The following is a 20,006-nucleotide window of genomic DNA, read 5'->3' on the forward strand; positions in this document are numbered from 1 at the left end:
TGGCGGTTGTTGTTAACCCGGGCCTCGACCGATCCGGTATGAAATTCTCATTTGTGATCCGCATATTTGATTTGGCACATGTTTTACGCTGGATGCCCTTCCTAACGCAACCCTCCCCATTTACCCGGGCTTGGGACCGGCACTAAGAGTGCACTGGCTTGTGCCCCCCTAATGGCTGGGTTCTCTATACTATACATCCTGACTGATATTTTCCGTATTCGATCATTCCGATATATTTTATTATAAAATATGAGATGATTTTAACACTTTGGGGCTCATTTCCATTAACAACAACATCCTGGGAAAAGAACTGCCCAGGAAACAGAAAAGCAAAAGTTTTTACCCCATTGCCTCGTTTTATTTGTGTTAAAAGCAGACTTTATTATATGCCAACAGGCCACAGAAACGTGTTTTATTAAAAATATATAAAAGTTATATATATATATATGAATGGATTAAAATATTTATATTTAACAACCTTTTCATATTTGATATTTGTATTTTTGTTATATAATGATAATAAACGAACATCTTTATGTTTGAATGTAATATAAACTACTTTTTAATAACAATGTCCTTTACTTTTTGTAAAATCCTATTTTGCAATTAAATAATAATTCAATTCATTACATGTTTATTTGTATTGTGATTTTAATAATGAACATGGTCTCAGAGCAGCTTTACACAGATCATGTGGTGATAAAAATAAAGATGTTCTTTATAAGTGTAAGTTTGTCCCTGATGAAGAAGCCCATGGAGACTGTGGTGAAGGAAAAACTCCCTAAGATGCAGAAGGAAGAAACCTTGAGAGGAACCAGACTCAAGAGGGAACCTCATCCTCATCTGGGTTCCACCGAATGTACATTTATTACAGATAAACAATGTTTGCGGGTTACAGTGATGGTGATCAAAAGCAAACAATAAACAATAAGCAATTAATGCTCTTTCTAATTTATAAAAAACATGTTAATAACGTAAACATTTTTTATCCTTTTTAATTATTTAATCCTAGTGTTATGGCCAAGTCGAACCACAAGAGGGCGACGTTTACAGCATTTACAATGCCTGTTAACCTGACTGTTCTTTTTCTATGTTAAAAACAAACCGTCACAATACATTTTTTCATCATTACCCAGACCTTCAGTGGTGTCTGACTTGAATCAGTCCACCTCTTAATCCCATCATTATGATCCCACGTCTACAGAAACCATCAATATTAGAGAGTACCGCAGTAGAACAGAGCGCTGCATCACATGCCGGAATCTCATACAGTGAGAATGAATGTTATCACTAAAGCAAGAAACAAATGAACACAATTTAACACGTCTCCTTTCACTGGAGCCACAACTGCACCTTCCCCCACATCATCGCTAGCAGAAGCATCGATATTCACCTCGTCACCTCACCCAGAGTTTTCCTTGTAATTTTGTCCATTTGTTCAGTGAAGTACGGTTTTCCTGGGGATTTGAAATTCAGGCAAATTGTGTGTGTTTTTGTGCAAATACTACAGGAAAGAAAAAAAACGCTAAAGTATAAACGGTTCATGAAAAAGCGTAACAACGGTTTTGAACTCACGACGTCCAGCTTTTCTTGTAAATGTCTTTGGTCCTTGTCAACCACCGTAAAATAAAAAAAAATAAAAAATATTAAATCCCCAGGAATATATTTAAGATTGTGTAGTTTGCTTTGTGTAGTTTATCAGCTCTGACTATTAATGCTCTCTGACCATCCAAAGGATGTGTAAATGCTGATGTTATTGGATGCCTGCTAGAGGGCCTTGGAGTTGCTAAATCACAATCTGGTTAAAACTAAAAATTCAAGCAATATAGAGTTAATGCTATGGATGTGGTGAGGGAAGACATGAGGTAGTTGGTTTGAAAGAGTCAGATGTAGAGGACGGGTGGGGGGGCTATGGAGACGTATGATCCGTTGTGGCGCCCCCTAATGGGAGAAGCCGGCAGAAGAAGAAGAAGAAGAAGAAGAAGAAGAAGAAGAAGAAGAAGAAGAAGAAGACTAAATGCTAAAAAAAAGACTATCTGATCTGACTGTAAAGGGTTTTTTTTGCCATTAGTGTTACACAAGTCAGGTGACTCTTAGTGCAGTTCTCAAGGCAGGATAAATATGGAGGTTTGTGTTATGAAGGACATCGAGCGTAAACTGTTTTATTATGGTGTGGATGGAAAGAGAAATTGTGTAGGGGGGATTCTGAAGGAAGAGTACAGTAAGAGTGTAGTGGAGGTGAAGAGAGTTTCTGATAGGGTGATGATCGTGAAGGTGGAAGTTGAAGGGATGATGATAAATGTCATCAGTGCCTATGCTCCACAAGTGGGCTGTGAGATGGAGGAGAAGGAAAGATTCTGGAGTGAATTAGATGAAGTGGTAGAAGGTGTAGGAATGAAAGATTGGTGATTGGGGCAGACTTTAATGGGCATGTAGGTGAAGGGAACAGAGGTGATGAGGAGGTGATGGTAGGTATGGTTTTAAGGAGAGGAATGTGGAAGGACAGATGGTGGTAGATTTTGCTAAAAGGATGAAAATGGCAGTGGTGAACACGTATTTTAAGAAGAAGGAGGATCATTGATTGAGTGTTTCTTGCCATAACATGGATTTATACAGTAGTTGTAGTAGCACTAACAGAGCTGTTGACTCTGTACTCACATTTTCCTCTGCACAAGAAAAATTATGTTCTAAAGTTCATCACAGTTTTTCTCAGCTGCTTTGAAGCATTTCTCGAATCATCCTAAATATTTGCAAACCAGTAAGTGCATTCTCAAAACAATTTGTACAAACAGCACAATAAACTAGATTTCCTGGAAAAGCTCGAACTTTTCTCAAAATCTTCAATCTCTTAAATGTGTTTGTGTCAATGAACATCTCATTCCCATCAGAATGAAAAGTCCTTTTGTCATTGTTCACAAACACGATCATCAAAATGTTTAGTCGTGTTCTCAGTATGATGCTGCACACTTTCAGGATTTCTTTATATAAACTATGGTTTGGATCACAGCGACTGTAAAATGCTGAAAGTTTTACTTCCTTCTGTGAATTTCAGCAGCACAAATGTGTTTATTTGACTGCATATTTGATTTAAATTGATTACAAGAAACCAGACAGGATTCACACTTTTACTGTACTGTACAAGTGTTCCTTTGTTTCTTAGTTGTTTATCCATTGACATACTTGTGAGGAACTTTATAGTGAGATGGAGTGTAAGGGTTGGTTTTAAGGCTTTTGAGTTTAATTCATGCTTATGCCACTCTGCTATATGTGACTTGATCATTTCTTCATACCTTAAACTGTCCAGTACTTTATTTGCTGTAGAATATAATTAAATTTCTTCCGAATTCTTTTAACTGCAAATTATACAGCAATAATTGACTAAGAGCAAACTGGCAGAACACCAGTGACCTAGGTCTAAAGTTCTAGCGTCTGCACCCGTGGCCTATTGGATAAGGCACTGGCCTCCTAATCCAGAGATTGTGGGTTTGAGTCTCATCTGTGGTGGTCTTTGAGTAGAGTGGTGTTGTGGAAGTGTGCTGGATCCAGAGGTTGGTGGATCAAAACCATCCTCTGCTAAAGTCTGACTATCTTTATGTTTCCAACTGAAAAAACATGCCATTACTCCAATGAGGTACTTTAGACTTGTGAGTCAGTTTTAATTAGAATGAGTGTGATGCTTGGTATAGAGGTGTTTAGCAAACACAAAAAATTAGCCTAGAGGTTGATGGATGGACATTTTGAGAGGAATAAATGACGGAAGAAACTCCTGACTCTAACTTACCACAACACCGAGGCCTTATTTTCATTCAAAATAAGGTTTTGGGCTCATGGTAATTTATTAGATATCAATCAGTGTTTGAGTCATTAATATCATTCTATTAATAGATCAGTGTGCTGAGAGTCACATTCGAGTCTTTTCACATAAACTGAGTTGATTAAGTAAAGAATCTTGTGATTAAAATGATCATAGAACATTAGAGTTATAATAAATCACTACTTTGGATACTGAAGTACATTTGAAGGTAAAAACTTTTGTACTTTTACTCAAGTGAAAGTTTAAAGGAAACACTTTTACTTTTACTGGAGTCACATTTTACTGAATCTCTACTGTATACACACACGCACACACACACACACACACACACACACACACACACACACACACACACAGTCAGTGAGTTAAAGATTCGATTCATTTGAAGTGAATAATAAGTGAATCGACACACGCCCCGATGATCCATTTTGCACTATTTCTGTCCGCGCGCTGACGTCACACTCCTACAACCGGAGCGTTGCGTTGCGTTAAGCTGACGTACAAAGGGACCAATCAGCGCAAAGAACCTCGGTTCAAACCTGACCAAAGGACCAATCCGCTGCCGAGTAGAGTTGCACGAGCGCACTGTAACCCCGCCTCCCTTTAGCTCGCACGGTCCTCTTTTTTTTAAAGTGCTAGTGGAGGACCGAAGGGGCAGAGGGACCGTTCCGGTGAAATACAATAAAAAGGGTCAAGACGGTCAGAATAATTTAAGGAGGTAGTTATTAGTTATATCGAGTATTTTTGTATTATATAAACCTTTTTCCGGTTTAACTCTTCTAATACGGGTATTTAATAAGCTAACGCGGTGTAGCTAAGCTAAATGTAAGCAGCTAGTCAAGCTAAGCTAAGCTAGCGGCTAACCAAAAAACCAACGATATTTCGGTATATTTAAATTTTTTTTTTTTTTTTTTTTTTTTTTTTTTATAATAAAGATTTTGCCCGATTTATTTTTTTTCTTGGGGCCTTATTATTATAATAATTTTGGATCCGGACGATTCTCCGTGACTGAAAAAAACCCTGACGTGCTTGAAGTAAAATGGCGGAACCGGACAAATTAAACATCGACTCCATAATACAGCGTCTCCTGGAAGGTGAGAGACATTTATCCTCTTCTCTCTTCTCTCTTCTCTAATCCCGATCACACCTTTAATATTGTATATTTATAACACCACCGTACACCATGTTCTCCGTCTAGTCCTGTGATAAAGAGGTTTAATGGAGGTTTCCGCCTGAAATCAGGCCATTGTGTGTGTGTGTGTGTGTGTGTGTGTGCTGGAGGATGGAGGATGGAGGAACATCCACTTCCTGATTAGAATTAAAACATTTTTACATCCTTTACACAACATTTTTATTTAATTGGTTGGGAAAAAAGATGAAAGTATGTTTTTATTTATATAAAAAGGTAAAATGTCTCATTATGCAGGGAAATTGGCGATGCAGCGATGATGAACAAATCAGCACCAAATCTATAAAAAAAAATCTTGATAAAATCTCTGTATTTTGCACTTGTTTTTTCTCTTTTTGTTGGTTAACTGATATCAGTATATATCCAAAAGTTTATCGACTCCCGAGCATATCCCCATGTCCATCCCCATGTCCATCTAATGAGCTCCACTCCTCTGAGAAGATGTTCCACTAGATTTCGAGGAGATTCGTTCAGTCACAAATGTGTTCTCAAAGCCAGATTCTGATGTAGGTAACGTAAGGAGGCCTGGGGTGCAGTCAGCGTTCACACTCACTCATGTTCATTTGGGTTCAGAGCTCTAAAATAGCAGATCTTCCACATCTTCCAACCCATGGAAAGCAAGATCTTCACGAATCGATTGCTTTGTGCACAGGGGCATTGTCATGCTGGAACAGGTTTGGGTCTCCTAGTTCAAACGAAGACCTCTTTTTGTCCTACCGCTTGCGTGGGGAAGTCGGGTGTCCCGATACTTTTGACTATAGTGTGTGTGTGTGTGTGTGTGTACATGAGCAGGTTTTTTCTCAGTGCTTTAGCTCCCAGTTTAGCATTATCGGATGGAAAAGATGAAATGAAATATCTAACCATAAATAAAATGGTCTCTTAAATTGCTTTGTTTAATATAAATAAAAACGTGTGTATTATTTCGAATGGAAACCAGATTGCGGTTGCGTCAGACGTGTGCAGTAATTCTCTGATGCAAACCCACGATATTTGAAATAATCATGTAGAGTGTGGATCGAGTTGCCGTGACCCGGAGACAGAGATCCCTGATATCCGGGACGTACGGACTTTTATTCCCGAGCCCAGTTTGGATTGGTTTAGTGGAGAGACTGCAGTAGTCTGTAGCGGTGTGACCTCACACACGATTCACCAGTCGCCCTTTAACTCGCAGCTCGACTGACTTTCACTACGGCTGGGGGAAAAAATACAACACATACAGTCGTTTTATTAATAGTGCAGTTCATTATTATTGATTATTTGTGATCAAGATTAGAGCAGTTTACATTTTTAAAACTGTGACATCAAATGACTGCTTTGTTAAATATGTCAAATGTTTTGTAAAAATAAAAGAATAAATTAAATGAATACAACACACTTATTATATTTATTAAATTGAGTAATCAATTAAATTGGCACAAAACAATTAAATAAAACATGTAATTAAGTAGTTTACATTTGTTAGACCCCATTTGGATAATACGTGTGTGTGTGTTACATTTAATATTTACTTTTCTAAAGATATGATCTACTTAACTGTTCTACTTATTTCAGCAGACTTGAACAAATGCATTTATTCCTTTCTTTCTTCTTCATTCGTTCACTCGCTCGACATGTGGAATTGTCAGGATTTTCTACGTTCAGGAGATATTCTTGAACCGGGCATAAAATGTTAAAGAATCCCCAGCGTTAGCTGTCCGCCACTTCCTGGTTAGCGGCTCATGTGTGTTACAGCACACACTCCAGGCTGTACACTTGAACTCCACTTCCAAACCACCCGATTTCCGATTCCGTGATTCTTTTATGTATTTGACACGTCTCCGATTCACGTTGAGTTTCAACACTGAGAGATGCGTTAGTCTGACGTCTTTATTTCTATCACATGCTTCTGTAATAAAACTGTCAGACCACCAGAGACTCGAGGAAAAAAAACCTTTTTACTTTAACTAAGATGTAAATAAGAATGATCACACTGGGGGGCTTCCAGGGACCCCAGACACTCGTGCATGTTGTGTGCTGCCCTTGTTTTTTATTTATTTTTTATTATAATTTTTTTTAGGAAATACGACTTGTGTTTCAATGCAGGATGGAAATGAAAGCTATCTGCCTGAAACCGCTTTAAATTTGCCAAATCCATAAACAAAATGATCTCATTCTCCTTTCTTCTTCTTCAACAGAAGATATATTTGTTTTTGTAATTGTTAACTTCTTTCTTCAGACACTAAGAAAACATCGTCTCCCCCCCCCCCCCCCCCCAAGCGTTAAACTAAAACACTTGCACAAACGAGAGCGTGGTTATGTAAAGCCGACACTCACGGCGATATCTCGGGGCGTCGTGTGCACGTACACCCTGCACGTAACGAGCTAGTGGGCGTGGCTTGTCACATTCACGGTTATTTGCTGGCGATCGACTAATCGAAAGAAGGCGATTTGTAAACGCGTTTGAAGCTTTGAATAAACACAACACACTCTGCCGAGTGTCATCACTTTTCCATCTGGGTTTTTTCTTTCTTTCAGATTGTCACGGTGGAGTGTTTTCTGTGTGATGTCATGATATCAGCCTGCAGTTTCCTTTTGACAGAAAGGATTTAAGAAATAAATTGAAATATGGTGGTAGGTTTAACAAGCGGGAGCTCGTCACACTCGTCTGTTTTCTTTCCACGGAGCGAGAGATCCGTCCTGCCCTGTGAATATTCCGTGACGGAAACCAGACATGCTGTACACAAACGGATATCTGGATATCGATCTTTACCCAAATGATTATTTCTGATGCTGGAAATCATTGTGTCTCCAATTATTGATTTTTTTTATTAATTAAAAACCCCACAAATGCAGTGCTATGGTTATACCTTCACTTCTCTCATCCCATAACATACACGGTTATCACACTGCAGTTAGAAATTGTCCAAAGCGTAGTTCTAGCGCTGAAACACAAAAATGCTTCAGAGTGTCTTCACAGAGCTTCACTTTTTACACATTTTATCAATTATTTTCCTCAAAATACTACAAACAAATGCCCCATAATGACCACCATGAAAGAAGTTTGTTTGAAAATCCTTACTAAGAAATCAAAACAGGGAAAAAAATCACATGTACATAAGCACCTATGGAATAAATTACAATTGCATGCAATAAGTTACTTTTTCTAAAAAGAAAACAAATGACTTGTATGAGACCTGTCTTCTTTTCTCTCTCTGTTAGTATCGCTCTTTAATGAAGGATAATGTGCTTCTTTTCCGATTAATCAATTGAATACTTGAGTAGTTTAGTAATCGATCGCTTTACTCACACTGGCAACTCCTTCCCTGAATGGCAAACATTACAGAAAGTCTTGTTAAGGAAAGGAGCTCCAGCACACTTTTACTCCCTGTTTTCCGTACCTCGGGATCAGGACACGTGACTTCGTGAACACGTAGTTATTCTCTATAATCTCGGGTCTATCGCTCGAGAATCTTCCTGAACAGGGTGACTCGACAAAATCTCAATATACTTTATCACATTACAGATAATACAACAATAAACCCCGCCCCCTTAGAGAACTCATCGTGCCGACCCAGATATAAGTCGAGATCAAAGGAGACGAATTATTTGACTTTCACGAGTGTGAACAGAGTTAAAAATCCTGACGGAAATGTGAATCAGTCTGTTCTTCTATCGAGCTGATCACGGGTACAACAACATGCTGTGGGATGTTCCTGTGGTATCTCTGGTGTTTAAATAGACATAGTGTTCATTTTAAATATCTTTACATGTTCGCTTTACTTTCAGCTTCAAAGCAGCTTGATTCTTTGATCAGATTAGCGACGAGGCGACGAGTTTTTCTACTGCGCTTTTCACAGAATGTTTTTATAAAACAAAACAAAATGATATAAATTACTTGTGTTTATTCCTGATGAGCGAGCCGGAGCGAGCGACTGGCAAGAAAAAAACTTCCTTAGATGGTATGAGGAAGAAACCTTGACAGGAACCAGACTCAAAAGGGGAACCTCATCCTCATTTGGGTGACATCAAGAGTGTGATTATAAATCTTACAAACAATCCAGAACACCGGAGAGTGAAGTGTGTGAGTTTTTACCAATCATTCTTAGCATTAATCTGGGTTTAGCCAGTCAGGTGCATCTCCACACCTGTACAGAACGCCCTCTCGTCTAAAGACTTGTGAACTTCTTGTGCCTGTGAATTGGAGCAGTGTGAGCATTTCAGTCCTGCGAGCACTGAGCCCTGAGACATGCACTTCCTCTTTTCTCCCCATCACTAATCCATTATGGCGTTTGTTACAGCCGCGGAACCGACAAGCCAGTTTTTACCCTTTTACACCAGACACATCGTTCGTGTTTCAGATGCTCGTTATTAGTGTGTGTGTGTGTGTGTGTGTGTGAGAGACTGTGTTACAGTATTGTAAGCGCAGTGTGTGTCGACAGAGCAGAAAATAAACAAGTCTGATAACAGCAGTATTTATATCCCCTTATGTAATCTGACCCTTTTTCCCTGTTGGTGAGCTGCTGCTATGGCTTCGTATCTCTCTCTCTCTCTCACACACACACACACACACACACACACACACACACACACACACATCACACTCAAAGACTTCAGGTTTGGAGATATTTCCTAAGTCACACCTGATCTGATTTCACATCTTTCAAAGAACCGCAAGCCATTTAAAACTGTGTGTGTGTGTGTGTGTGTGTGTGTGTGTTTGTCTATTGAACGGAGTTTGATCTCTGACTGATGTCTAATGATGCAAATATTAAATTACTCTCAACTGACCAACAAGAAATAAAAGGGGATAACGTGTCAAAAGGGGCTTTTTTTTGGTCATGTTTTTACAGTAGAGTGAAATAATTTCTTTGCATATCCCAGTGATGTTAGTAAGCTGGAGTCAAAACGCAGAGTCCGCCATGATACAGCATCCCTGAAACACAGAGGGTTGAGGGTCTTGCTTAAGGGCCCCAAGAGTGGCAGCTTGGTGATACTGGTGCTTCAACCCCTGATCTTTTGATCAGTAACCCAGAGCCTCAACCCACCATCAATAATTTATACATTTATTTGTATTAATTTTTACCCCACTTTAAATAATGAAGTTAATTCCTGGTTTATAACCCAACACATACCAAACACTTTTTATAAATATTACTTCATGTGAATTTTAACATGGATTTGATACGAAAATCTAAAGTTATTCCAAATCATCAAAAAACTAATTTTTGTTTAAGTCGAATGTATTAAAGGGGCTCTGAGTTTAAGAAGGGCGAAGTTTTTGACCAACGCTGGTGTAATGCTGCCCTTAAACCCGGATTAGCACAGCGAGAAGCCGTACCAGGCAACGGACAGGAAGTGGGTGTGTGAGAGGCGGGGCTGTTTTTTATTTATTTATTTGTTTGTTTGTTTGTTTGTCTGTGGAAGGAGTCTCCAGTTTCAGTAAAGCTTTCTAAGATATTCATGAATTTGAACCAGTACTGAACGAATGTTCTGGATTTTCCTTAAAACTTTGTTTTTCTAGTTAAGTACAAAAGATTGTAGTGTGGAATGTGCTCAGGTACTGCAGCGTCAGAGTTTTTATTGTGTCCAGCTCCAGAATGAGGTTCCGCAGTAACCGCCATGAATCAGTCAGTTGCTGAGGTGTAAGAGGAATAAAACAGGGGTTTGATAATAATGGTACGGTTGTCCTTGTGTGTGTGTGTGTGTGTGTGTGTGTGTATGCTATGATTTAGCTTCCTCTATGCCGCGTCTTGCATAACAGTGCGGAGCTCTGAGTCACGTTACAGCTCCTATTCTCGCCTCGTGAGGATTTGCGTTTAAACCCCAAAGCGCTCGACTCTGATTCACAGCAGCTCACCGCATACATCACAGGAGGATGAGTGGAGTAGGCAGCTGGCTGGGTTAACCTGTAGCTGACACGCGCGCGCGCGCACACACACACACACACACACACACACAGTGTTCTATTTCGGGGTTCTGATTTTTTTTTTTACCCCCTTGCAAAGGGATCAGACGCCGTTTTGCCGCATCGGCCCCTGAAAAATTCGCTCGGAATCCTGAGCTGTAGATCTGCATTGTGTGAACTGACGCTCTGTTTGGACAGACTTCCTGCCTTCACATCTGGTGTGTGTGTGTGTGTGTGAAACTGAGTGGATGAGTTCGCTTGTGTGTTTGTTTGTGCATGTGCGCGTTTTTGCAAAGTAAATGCAGGACTCGGTTAGTCATTCGGCCTTGTTTAATTGTGCCGTTGTGAATTATTGATTTGTGTAAAGAGCTTGTGTGTTTGTGTGTGTGTGTGTGATCAGAGAGAAACAGACCTGTTGCATACGTGTATATATATAAAATTTTCAGATCAGCACAATTAACTAATCTTTTAGTAAAGCACAGCATTGCAATGTTTAATTCAAAGGAAATGAGTTGTTTTTGTTTATTAAACTTCGCCCCATCCTCAGAGCTGCGCTGTGGAATCCTGCACTCTGATTGGTCGGGAAGCGTCAGTTAGTTTTCAGCTTTATATTAACACACTAATGCTGATTAATTTATGATCAGTTACATGAGAACACGTCCGTTTCCTGTTCTCATGACCACCTCGGTGACGTCTGAAGATCAGATATGAAAGCGTGATCTGACGTTAACGGTTAGGTGTGGCGTGATTTTAACGGACATATCAGATCACGGTATTGTACTGCAATACACGAAACATGTCAATTTGTGTGTCCACGCTTAGCCTGCTCAGATGCTGCTAAAGAGATCTATTGCTAGATATATTATATATATTATGATCGTGATTTATTATATAATCATTATTTATTTTTTTAGTTGTTAAAGTAGTATAATACACTACATGGTCAGAGGTATTTGGACACTTGGCTTTTCTACCCACAAAGTTGCAGGTAGCATTAGATTTTCCCCTCGCTTGAACTTGGAGACACAAACCTGTTCCAGCATGACGATGTCCACGTGCACAAAGCCTGCTCCATGATCTGCTTTCCATAGGGTGTTGAAAAAGCAGCATATACAGATTTTATGGTCAGGTGTCCACAAAGTTTTGTGCATACAGTGTATTAATACAAACAAAAATCCCACAAGTGCTGCATGCACACGCACACACACACACACACACACACACACACACACCCCCCTTGTTACATGTTTGTTTTGGGTCACATGACCATAACATTCCAACTTTCCTACAAGCTCCTCTTCAAGTTAAGCATCTGAAAGCATCTCAATATACTATAAGTGAAACGTGCAGAATTAAACGTTATTATTATTCTTTTTTACATGATTCTGAATTTAAATCCTTCATGTACAATGATGTCTTTTTTTAACCAGTTTTCTTTAATTTTATCATCTACATGAAATAATTCCAGAAATATAGTACATAAGCTATAAAACTGATTATTTTCCCATAGCAGCATCTCTAACAGTGGTGTTCCTCACAAACCACAGCAAGTTCTCCTGCAAGTGTCTCACTTTGTGTTTATTTACTACATTTTTTTTTATTATCTGTTGCATGTTCTGTGAAACAAAACTTTGACACTGGAGGCTGATTCTATACACACTAAAAGAAAACGCCTTTTTAAAGACCGCACACATTTGTAATTTGATTATAAAGTGTAAGTCTGTGTGAACGTGACTCTGCTATAGAACTGGATTAAAGTGTGGGTGGTGTTCAGCTACTCATCCTGATCTTCTGGATCAGTTAATTGTGCCTAATAATTCATCTTGTAATTATCTCTCTCTCTCTCTCCCTCCTTGTGCAGTTAAGGGCTCAAGGCCAGGCAAGAACGTCCAGCTGACCGAGAACGAGATCCGCGGCCTCTGCCTCAAATCGCGTGAAATCTTCCTGAGCCAGCCCATCCTGCTGGAGCTCGAGGCGCCTCTGAAGATCTGCGGTGAGTGAAAGGAAGAGCGCTGGGTTTTCTCAGCCGGCTCTGGGACGAGTAAACATGCTGAGCTTTTACAGCACACCCAATCCCATAATAAACCCTGCAGCGTTTCTCTCTGGCGTTGGTAACAGCACTGCCTAATTATAAACACACTGCAGGTCAGGACCGGGAGAACAGCACAGGCAATGGAAAAAAACACACAGCTGTAATATCTCTCCGTTCTCGAGTTTGTCAGAACGCGCTCTTGTTACGCCATGGATCTGGAATCCATTCGGGAAAAACAGCTGCAAGATCTTTTGTAGTCTTTATGATGTGCATTCAGACTTTCACGTAAATCTGTGGTCGGGTAAAGTAGTGATTTTTAACACACAGATTGGTTTCTTAGATCCAGAGTTCAACCACTAAGCTACCACCTCCCTCAAAAATGTGCTTCAAACTATTTCTCAAGTAATTCCTATAAAAAAATGCACTGAGGAGGTTATTTGTCTCAATGCTTCTTTTAGTCCATTTAACTCCCCATGCAGTACTGTTTCCCCACGCTCCATTATCCCTCCATTATCACCACTAGCTCTGCTCTGAACAGGTAAACACTATGGAAGCCCGATTCCACCACTTAAAAAACTAAGTTTGTCTAAATCTGACTTCCTGTTTTTCTCTCTCGCAATTCTGACGTCCGAAAAGCGTCCGAAAAGCTGTAGTGCCAGAACGTTTTACACACTGATAATGAAATGGGCTACAATCAATAGAATCTGATCCCTGGAGAGACCTCTGTCCTACAATCAGCTCTGCAGGAGATGGAATAAGACAGATGGAGCAGAGGAGCCTCGTTCAACAGGGTGACCGGTGGATCCACCACAAATGTTTACGCGGAATAAGTAGGAATTGGGCAAACTTTTTTTTTTTTTTTTTTTTTTTTTTTAATGTGGAGAAAACAGGCTTCCATACAACACAGAAGATGCTGCAGAATGAAAAATGGAGTAACGGAGAGAAAACCGCGAGAGGCGAGGAGATTTAGGTCAAAGAACGCGACAAAGTTTCCAAAGCTTGGATTCATTTCAAACTGAAACATAAAGAAAACACAGTACAGTGCGTTTACCTTTTTAAAGCTACTGAGATAGATTTTTATATTTGTATTTAATTTTAGTTTAATGTTCATTAAATGCACTAAATGGGTTTAGTTTTCAGATATTATTATATACAATTTCAGCAATAAAGATTTCTTTTTTCTAAAAATGAAACATGACGTTCTTCATGAGACGTGTCTTATTTTCTTGTGTATATTCAGTATTGATCTTTAATATAAAACGTACTTCTTATTCGTTTAATTGATTATATAATCAGAGGTGCCTGCAATTGTCTTGTGTTGCTGTGATTGACATGATTCGTCTCTCACAATTCCCAAAATATCTGTACGCCTAGGAGCATCCACCGTGTTAAACCATGTCAGATCTTTAATCTTCATCTTCAGTTCATGTTCTAAAGCTGTACCTGTGCGCTCAGGTGACGTTCACGGTCAGTACTACGACCTGCTGCGGCTCTTCGAGTACGGTGGTTTTCCTCCCGAGAGCAACTACCTGTTCCTAGGCGACTATGTGGACCGAGGGAAGCAGTCTCTGGAAACCATCTGCCTCCTGCTGGCCTACAAGGTTAAATACCCAGAGAACTTCTTCCTGTTGAGGGGCAACCATGAGTGTGCCTCCATAAACCGCATCTATGGCTTCTACGATGAGTGTAAGTGAAGTGAATAAATGTTTTCTTTTCCCCCCCCAAATGTTTAACTAAGTCTCGATTGCGGTTTTGTGTGTGTGTGTGTGTGTGTGTGTGTGTGTGTGTGTGTGTGTGTGTGTGCGTGCGCTTCAGTCATGTTGTAGTTGACTTTAGTAATTTGAAAAGCCGCCTGGTTATGGAATGTTATCTTTAGTGGGAACGCCGTAAATAAAGTGGTCTTCATGCTGTAAATAAATGTAAAACAAGTTCTCTAGTTAAATAGATTTGCAATAGATTTAAATTAAATATAAAAGCAAATATTGTGAAATGTAAACATTCTCAGTCAACTTAAAAAAAAATCAATCAAGCAAAACATTTGAACTACTTTTGAACTTCTTTCAGCTCAGTGTCTTTGTTGCGAATGCTGGAATAAATTAGTGGTTTATTCGGTTTTAATTGACTTATTTTGCATTTTACAAAAGTTTGTTCGGCGTCTGACCTCTGAAATCCAAACCATTTCCAAACTACAGAGGAAACGTTACTACCGTTCTTTTTAGGTCGTCCTGATGTGAAGAGCCGGCCGTCTCCGAGATGTTCTACACTGTTTTTTTTTTTTTACATTGCGTTCATTTATGTAATGCTCTCACACGTAAGCGGGTAATCGGGCGCACATCATGAGCTCAGACGATATCGTTTCTTAATTATCCTGCCGCCGGTGCAATGGCAATGTTTCTGGATGCATGTGCCGACGTTTTTATTAAAAAAAAAAAAATTTAAAAAGCGATCTCTCGATTTGAGAAAAAAATTCAGTCTTAAAACAGAAATTGTAATGAATTGGAAATTGTAATTAAAAAAAAACCCGCCCAGCTCTTTATTTACATTTCTGTATTTTTCATTATTACTATATTTTCTTTTTCTTATTTTCATTTCCTCACTGTTTTCTTTTCTACATTTTCTCTCTTTTTTTTATATTTAGTTTTTATTTTATTAATTATATTTGGTGCTATTTCCTGTCTGTCTTCCTGCCTGAAAAAAAAACCTCACGTCACTTCCACTACGTGTTTTATCATGGTGCAGTTTTGTTACTTCATATTTTAATCGTTTGGAAAAACTGTGAGATAAAGCAGGATTTGTTGTAATTATTAATATGATGCTATATTATTGTGTCCATCTGTCTGTCTTCAGGTAAGAGAAGGTATAACATCAAACTGTGGAAGACGTTCACAGACTGCTTCAACTGCTTACCCGTGGCTGCCATCGTAGACGAGAAGATTTTCTGTTGCCATGGAGGTGTGTGTGTGTCTTTCTCTCTCTCTCTCTCTCTCTCTCTCTCTCTCACACACCCTTTTTATCACTCTCTCTCTCTCTCTCTCTCTCTCTCTCTCTCTCTCACACACCCTCGTTTCTCATCTCATCAGTAGATCTCGTCAGCTTCTCTATAGACGCCTCCATGTTGAATTTATTCACTGATAAAGAAAAGCTTTTTCCCCGTTGTCTCATCACAGCTCATTTCTCCGAATGAATTAAAGAATATCCTGCACTGTATATATACATCAGCAGCCTCACAAAATACCCATAATCCTCAGCGTTTGCTCCAGCACCGTGTTGAGCAGAGGCGTGTGGGTGGAGCTAAAAATAGTGCAAAGCACAGATTGGTCAAACGCTCGCACAGAATCACTCTGGGACGTGTATGTGTGTGTGTGTGTGTCTCTTGTGGGGATAAAGAAAATTTCCCCCTCTTTGATTTCTTTAGTTTTATGTATCAGGACATACAAATCTGAACTTAGAATACCACCTCAGATGAACACCATTTACCATGTCCACTCTTTTAAGGTTCTGCCACAGCGTTTCAGCCAGGTCCAGGTCTGGACTTTGACTGGTTTCCATTTCAGCTAAACTTTAGCTGTTAGACAGATGGACTCACATCTGACTCTAGAATACTTCACTATGGAGTTGTTTATGGTCGACTTAATAACTAGTTGTCCAGACCCTTATCTGGCTTTCATAGACCCTTATGTGGCTGCAGAACAAACCCATATCCTCACTCCACCACCGTGTTGACAGTTGGCTGGAGGTGATTGTGCTGATATGATCTGTGTTGTTTTTTTTTTTTCTTCGCCAATCAGGCCATTCCAAATTTCCAAAGAACATCGTTCCACAAGTCTTGTGGTTTGTTCAGATGCAACTTTGCAAAATTAAGCCGTGCTGCCATGTTCTTTTAGAGAGAATTGGCTTTCTTCTGGCAACCTTTCTAAACAGACCACACCTTCAGTCTTTTACTAATTATACTGACATGAGCTTTCACTTTTACCATGCTAGCTGAGCAATGAAGAATCTAAGATGTGAGATGTCTCTCAGCATTGCTCAATCTCATCTGTAGAATAATTGAATTTAGTTTGAAAATGGCCTTATAACCCCTTATAACCCTTCCCCTGATGAGCAACAACACACACCTGAATGCTCCAGACCAGCAAACTGCTAAAACTTGGATTTTTATGGGAGGTGGTCACACTGATGATCAGTTAATCCAGGACATCTCATTAGCTGCACCTGGCTGCTACTTGGGCCAGATTGAGACGTGTCATGTGACCTGTCCTGTGTCTCCTCCTCAGGTCTTTCTCCGGACCTGCAGTCTATGGAGCAGGTTCGGCGTGTGATGCGTCCCACAGACGTGCCGGATCAGGGCCTGCTGTGTGACCTGCTGTGGGCTGACCCAGATAAAGACGTGATGGGATGGGGGGAGAACGACCGCGGCGTCTCCTTCACCTTCGGCGCAGACGTGGTGGCCAAATTCCTTCACAAACACGACATGGACCTCATATGCAGGGCGCATCAGGTGTGTGTGTGTGTGTGTGTGTGTGTGTGTGTGTGTGTGTGTGAGGTTTTAGTACACACCACTGTACCTTGTTTTTTCCCCTCTAAAGTCACTTTTCCTTTGAATCTCTATTAACTCCCTCTCTCCGCACGCTGCAGGTGGTGGAGGACGGATACGAGTTCTTCGCCAAGAGGCAGTTGGTCACTTTGTTCTCCGCTCCGAACTACTGTGGAGAGTTCGACAACGCCGGGGCCATGATGAGCGTGGACGAGACACTCATGTGCTCCTTCCAGGTGGACACACACACACACACACACACACACACACACACACACAATTTGGTGTGAATAGAGTTGGATGGAGAGACAATAGACAAGTGAAGACAAAGACAGTACTTAGACTTCAAGGAGGAGAGAGAGATAAAGATGAAAAGACGTATGCACACAGAGACTCATACCTAAAGAGAGAGAGAGAGAGGGAGAGACACACACATTGACCAAAAGAGGTAGAATGAGTTCATCCAAAAAAATAGAGAGGAAGAAAAAGAGGATAATAGAACAATAGCGTGAAAGGAAAGACACAAAGAGAGACTGGTGGAAGGACAGTGGGACACTTGGACACTGGAAATGATATTATATTAGGGGTGTAATGATTCACACTTTAACACACTTTATTATAGTGATTTAAATTAACTCAAATTAAATCAATGAAAAAATGTAATTAAATGGTTTACATTTGTTAAAGTGTGTGTGTGTGTGTTTAATATTTAATCTTTTGAAGATATGTGCTCCTTCACTGCTCTACTTATTTCAGCATAATTTAACAAATGTCTTCACACAAGATATTTATTTATTTATTTATTTATTTATTTATTTATTTATTTATTTATTTATTTATTTATTCATTCATTTATTTAATGTATTTATTAATAAATGAGTTCATTACTTCCATCCTTCATTCATTCACTCTGGACATGTGGAATTGTCAGGATTTTCTCCTTTTACAAAAAATTATTTAAAGCCGGAAATAAAACGTGAAAGTTTTCACATCACAAAACTCGTGAAAAGATGAAACGTGTTTCCAATACGCATCGAGGAGCCACAGGTGGAGACTAAACAAACTTCTCTTCATGAGGGAACTCAGACTGTAACTCCACAGAAGCCCTGCAGCCAAACGGCTCGGTACAGATACGTGTTCCGTTACACCCCAGAAGGTGGATATACACACGTGCTGGTAGAAAGAGACAGACGTGTGGAAAAAGCAGATAGATATATATATGTGTGTGTGTGTGTATATGTATATCAGAGAGGGAGAGAAAGCGAGATATGGACAAAGACGAGGAGACAGGCAAAAATGTAAATACAGGTAAAAACGGAGAGATTGGTGGACAGGTTGAAAGAGGGAGACGGAGACGTGTGGACAAAAGGAAAAGAGATGAATGCAAATGTATTATCCTCATGATGAGAGACCGGTTGAATAATTTTTTTTTTTAAATATAACATCACTCACTTCTTTCTCTCTTTGATCCCACCCCCCCTCAGATCCTGAAGCCGGCTGATAAGAAGCTGTACTCGTATGGAGGAGGAGGCGTGGGCTCAGGGCGTCCGGTCACTCCGCCTCGCAACTCAGCCAAGGGGGGGAAAGCCAAGAAATAGCACTCGCTATGCTGGACCCTCCCCCTATCCCTGTTTCTTTTCTTCCCTCTCTTCCTCCATCCACCCTCTCACCCCCCCCCCTCCCCCACCAGCCTAAAAATAATACCCCATCTCTCTCTCCCCATCTCCATCTCCCCCCTTACTGCCTCTCTCTCTCTCTCTCTCTCTCTCTCCAAACACACACAGAGTACCCAGGGTTATCCTTTCTCTCTCTCTCTCTCTCTCTCTCTCTCTCTCTCTCTCCCACCCTTTTTTCACTTCTCATTGACGCAGTGCGAGTGTTTGTGAGTAAGCGTGAGGTTTTATTCCACTTTTCTTTGTCCTTCCTTCTCTCTGAAGAGACTTTTCCAGGCCTTGGCCTCGTACTGTTTATTTTTATTTCCTTTTTTTTTTTTTTTTTTTTTTTTTTTATTTTAAATCACATCGCTGCTGTCGCTGCACTTCCTGTTTCAGAGCCAGTCTGATTTATAAACTGTAATACTCACACACACACACACACACACACACACACACACACACACACAAAGCCCCCTACTCTGGGAGAATTGATGATGATGATGAATATTATGACGCACAGGAAGGCGGCGATGCGGATGTGCAACGTAAGAGGGAGAGAAAAAAAAAAAAAACTCGTCACAGGTGCAGAATTTCCATTTAGACGCATTTGAGAAACAATCATGTTGTTTTTTTTGGTTTTTTTTTTACATGTTTTTTCTTTCTGTTTTTCCCCTTTCCTTTTTTCTGTTATTTGATGATTTGTAGAATCATGAAGAAAAGCTTTCAAAGTGCTTATTTTCATGCTTATTTTGTGTTCTTTGGTCTTTTTTTGGTAGTCTCTTTTTTGAGAATCAATTATCAATAAAGAGAACTGTTTATTTAAAAAACAATCCCGCTCCGGTGTCAGTGTGTTTCTCAAAAAAAGAAAAAGACAAAAGAAAGCAATCGTTTGTACAGA

General features: G+C 39.9%; 1 protein-coding gene across 1 annotated transcript; it reads left to right on the forward strand.

Moving 5' to 3' along the window:
- Positions 1-4,430: 4,430 nt before the first annotated feature.
- ppp1caa (protein phosphatase 1, catalytic subunit, alpha isozyme a) lies at positions 4,431-19,938 on the forward strand. Its single transcript, XM_083567053.1, has 8 exons — positions 4,431-4,532; positions 4,750-4,908; positions 12,749-12,880; positions 14,375-14,605; positions 15,767-15,871; positions 17,194-17,417; positions 17,555-17,689; positions 18,938-19,938. The coding sequence occupies exons 2-8, from the start codon at positions 4,854-4,856 to the stop codon at positions 19,049-19,051; spliced, it is 996 nt and encodes a 331-aa protein (XP_083423179.1). The 5' UTR covers positions 4,431-4,532; positions 4,750-4,853; the 3' UTR covers positions 19,052-19,938.
- The last annotated feature ends 68 nt before the right edge of the window (positions 19,939-20,006 follow it).

Source organism: Silurus aristotelis, assembly GCF_946808225.1.
Source record: "Silurus aristotelis genome assembly, chromosome: 17".
Lineage (NCBI taxonomy): Eukaryota > Metazoa > Chordata > Actinopteri > Siluriformes > Siluridae > Silurus > Silurus aristotelis.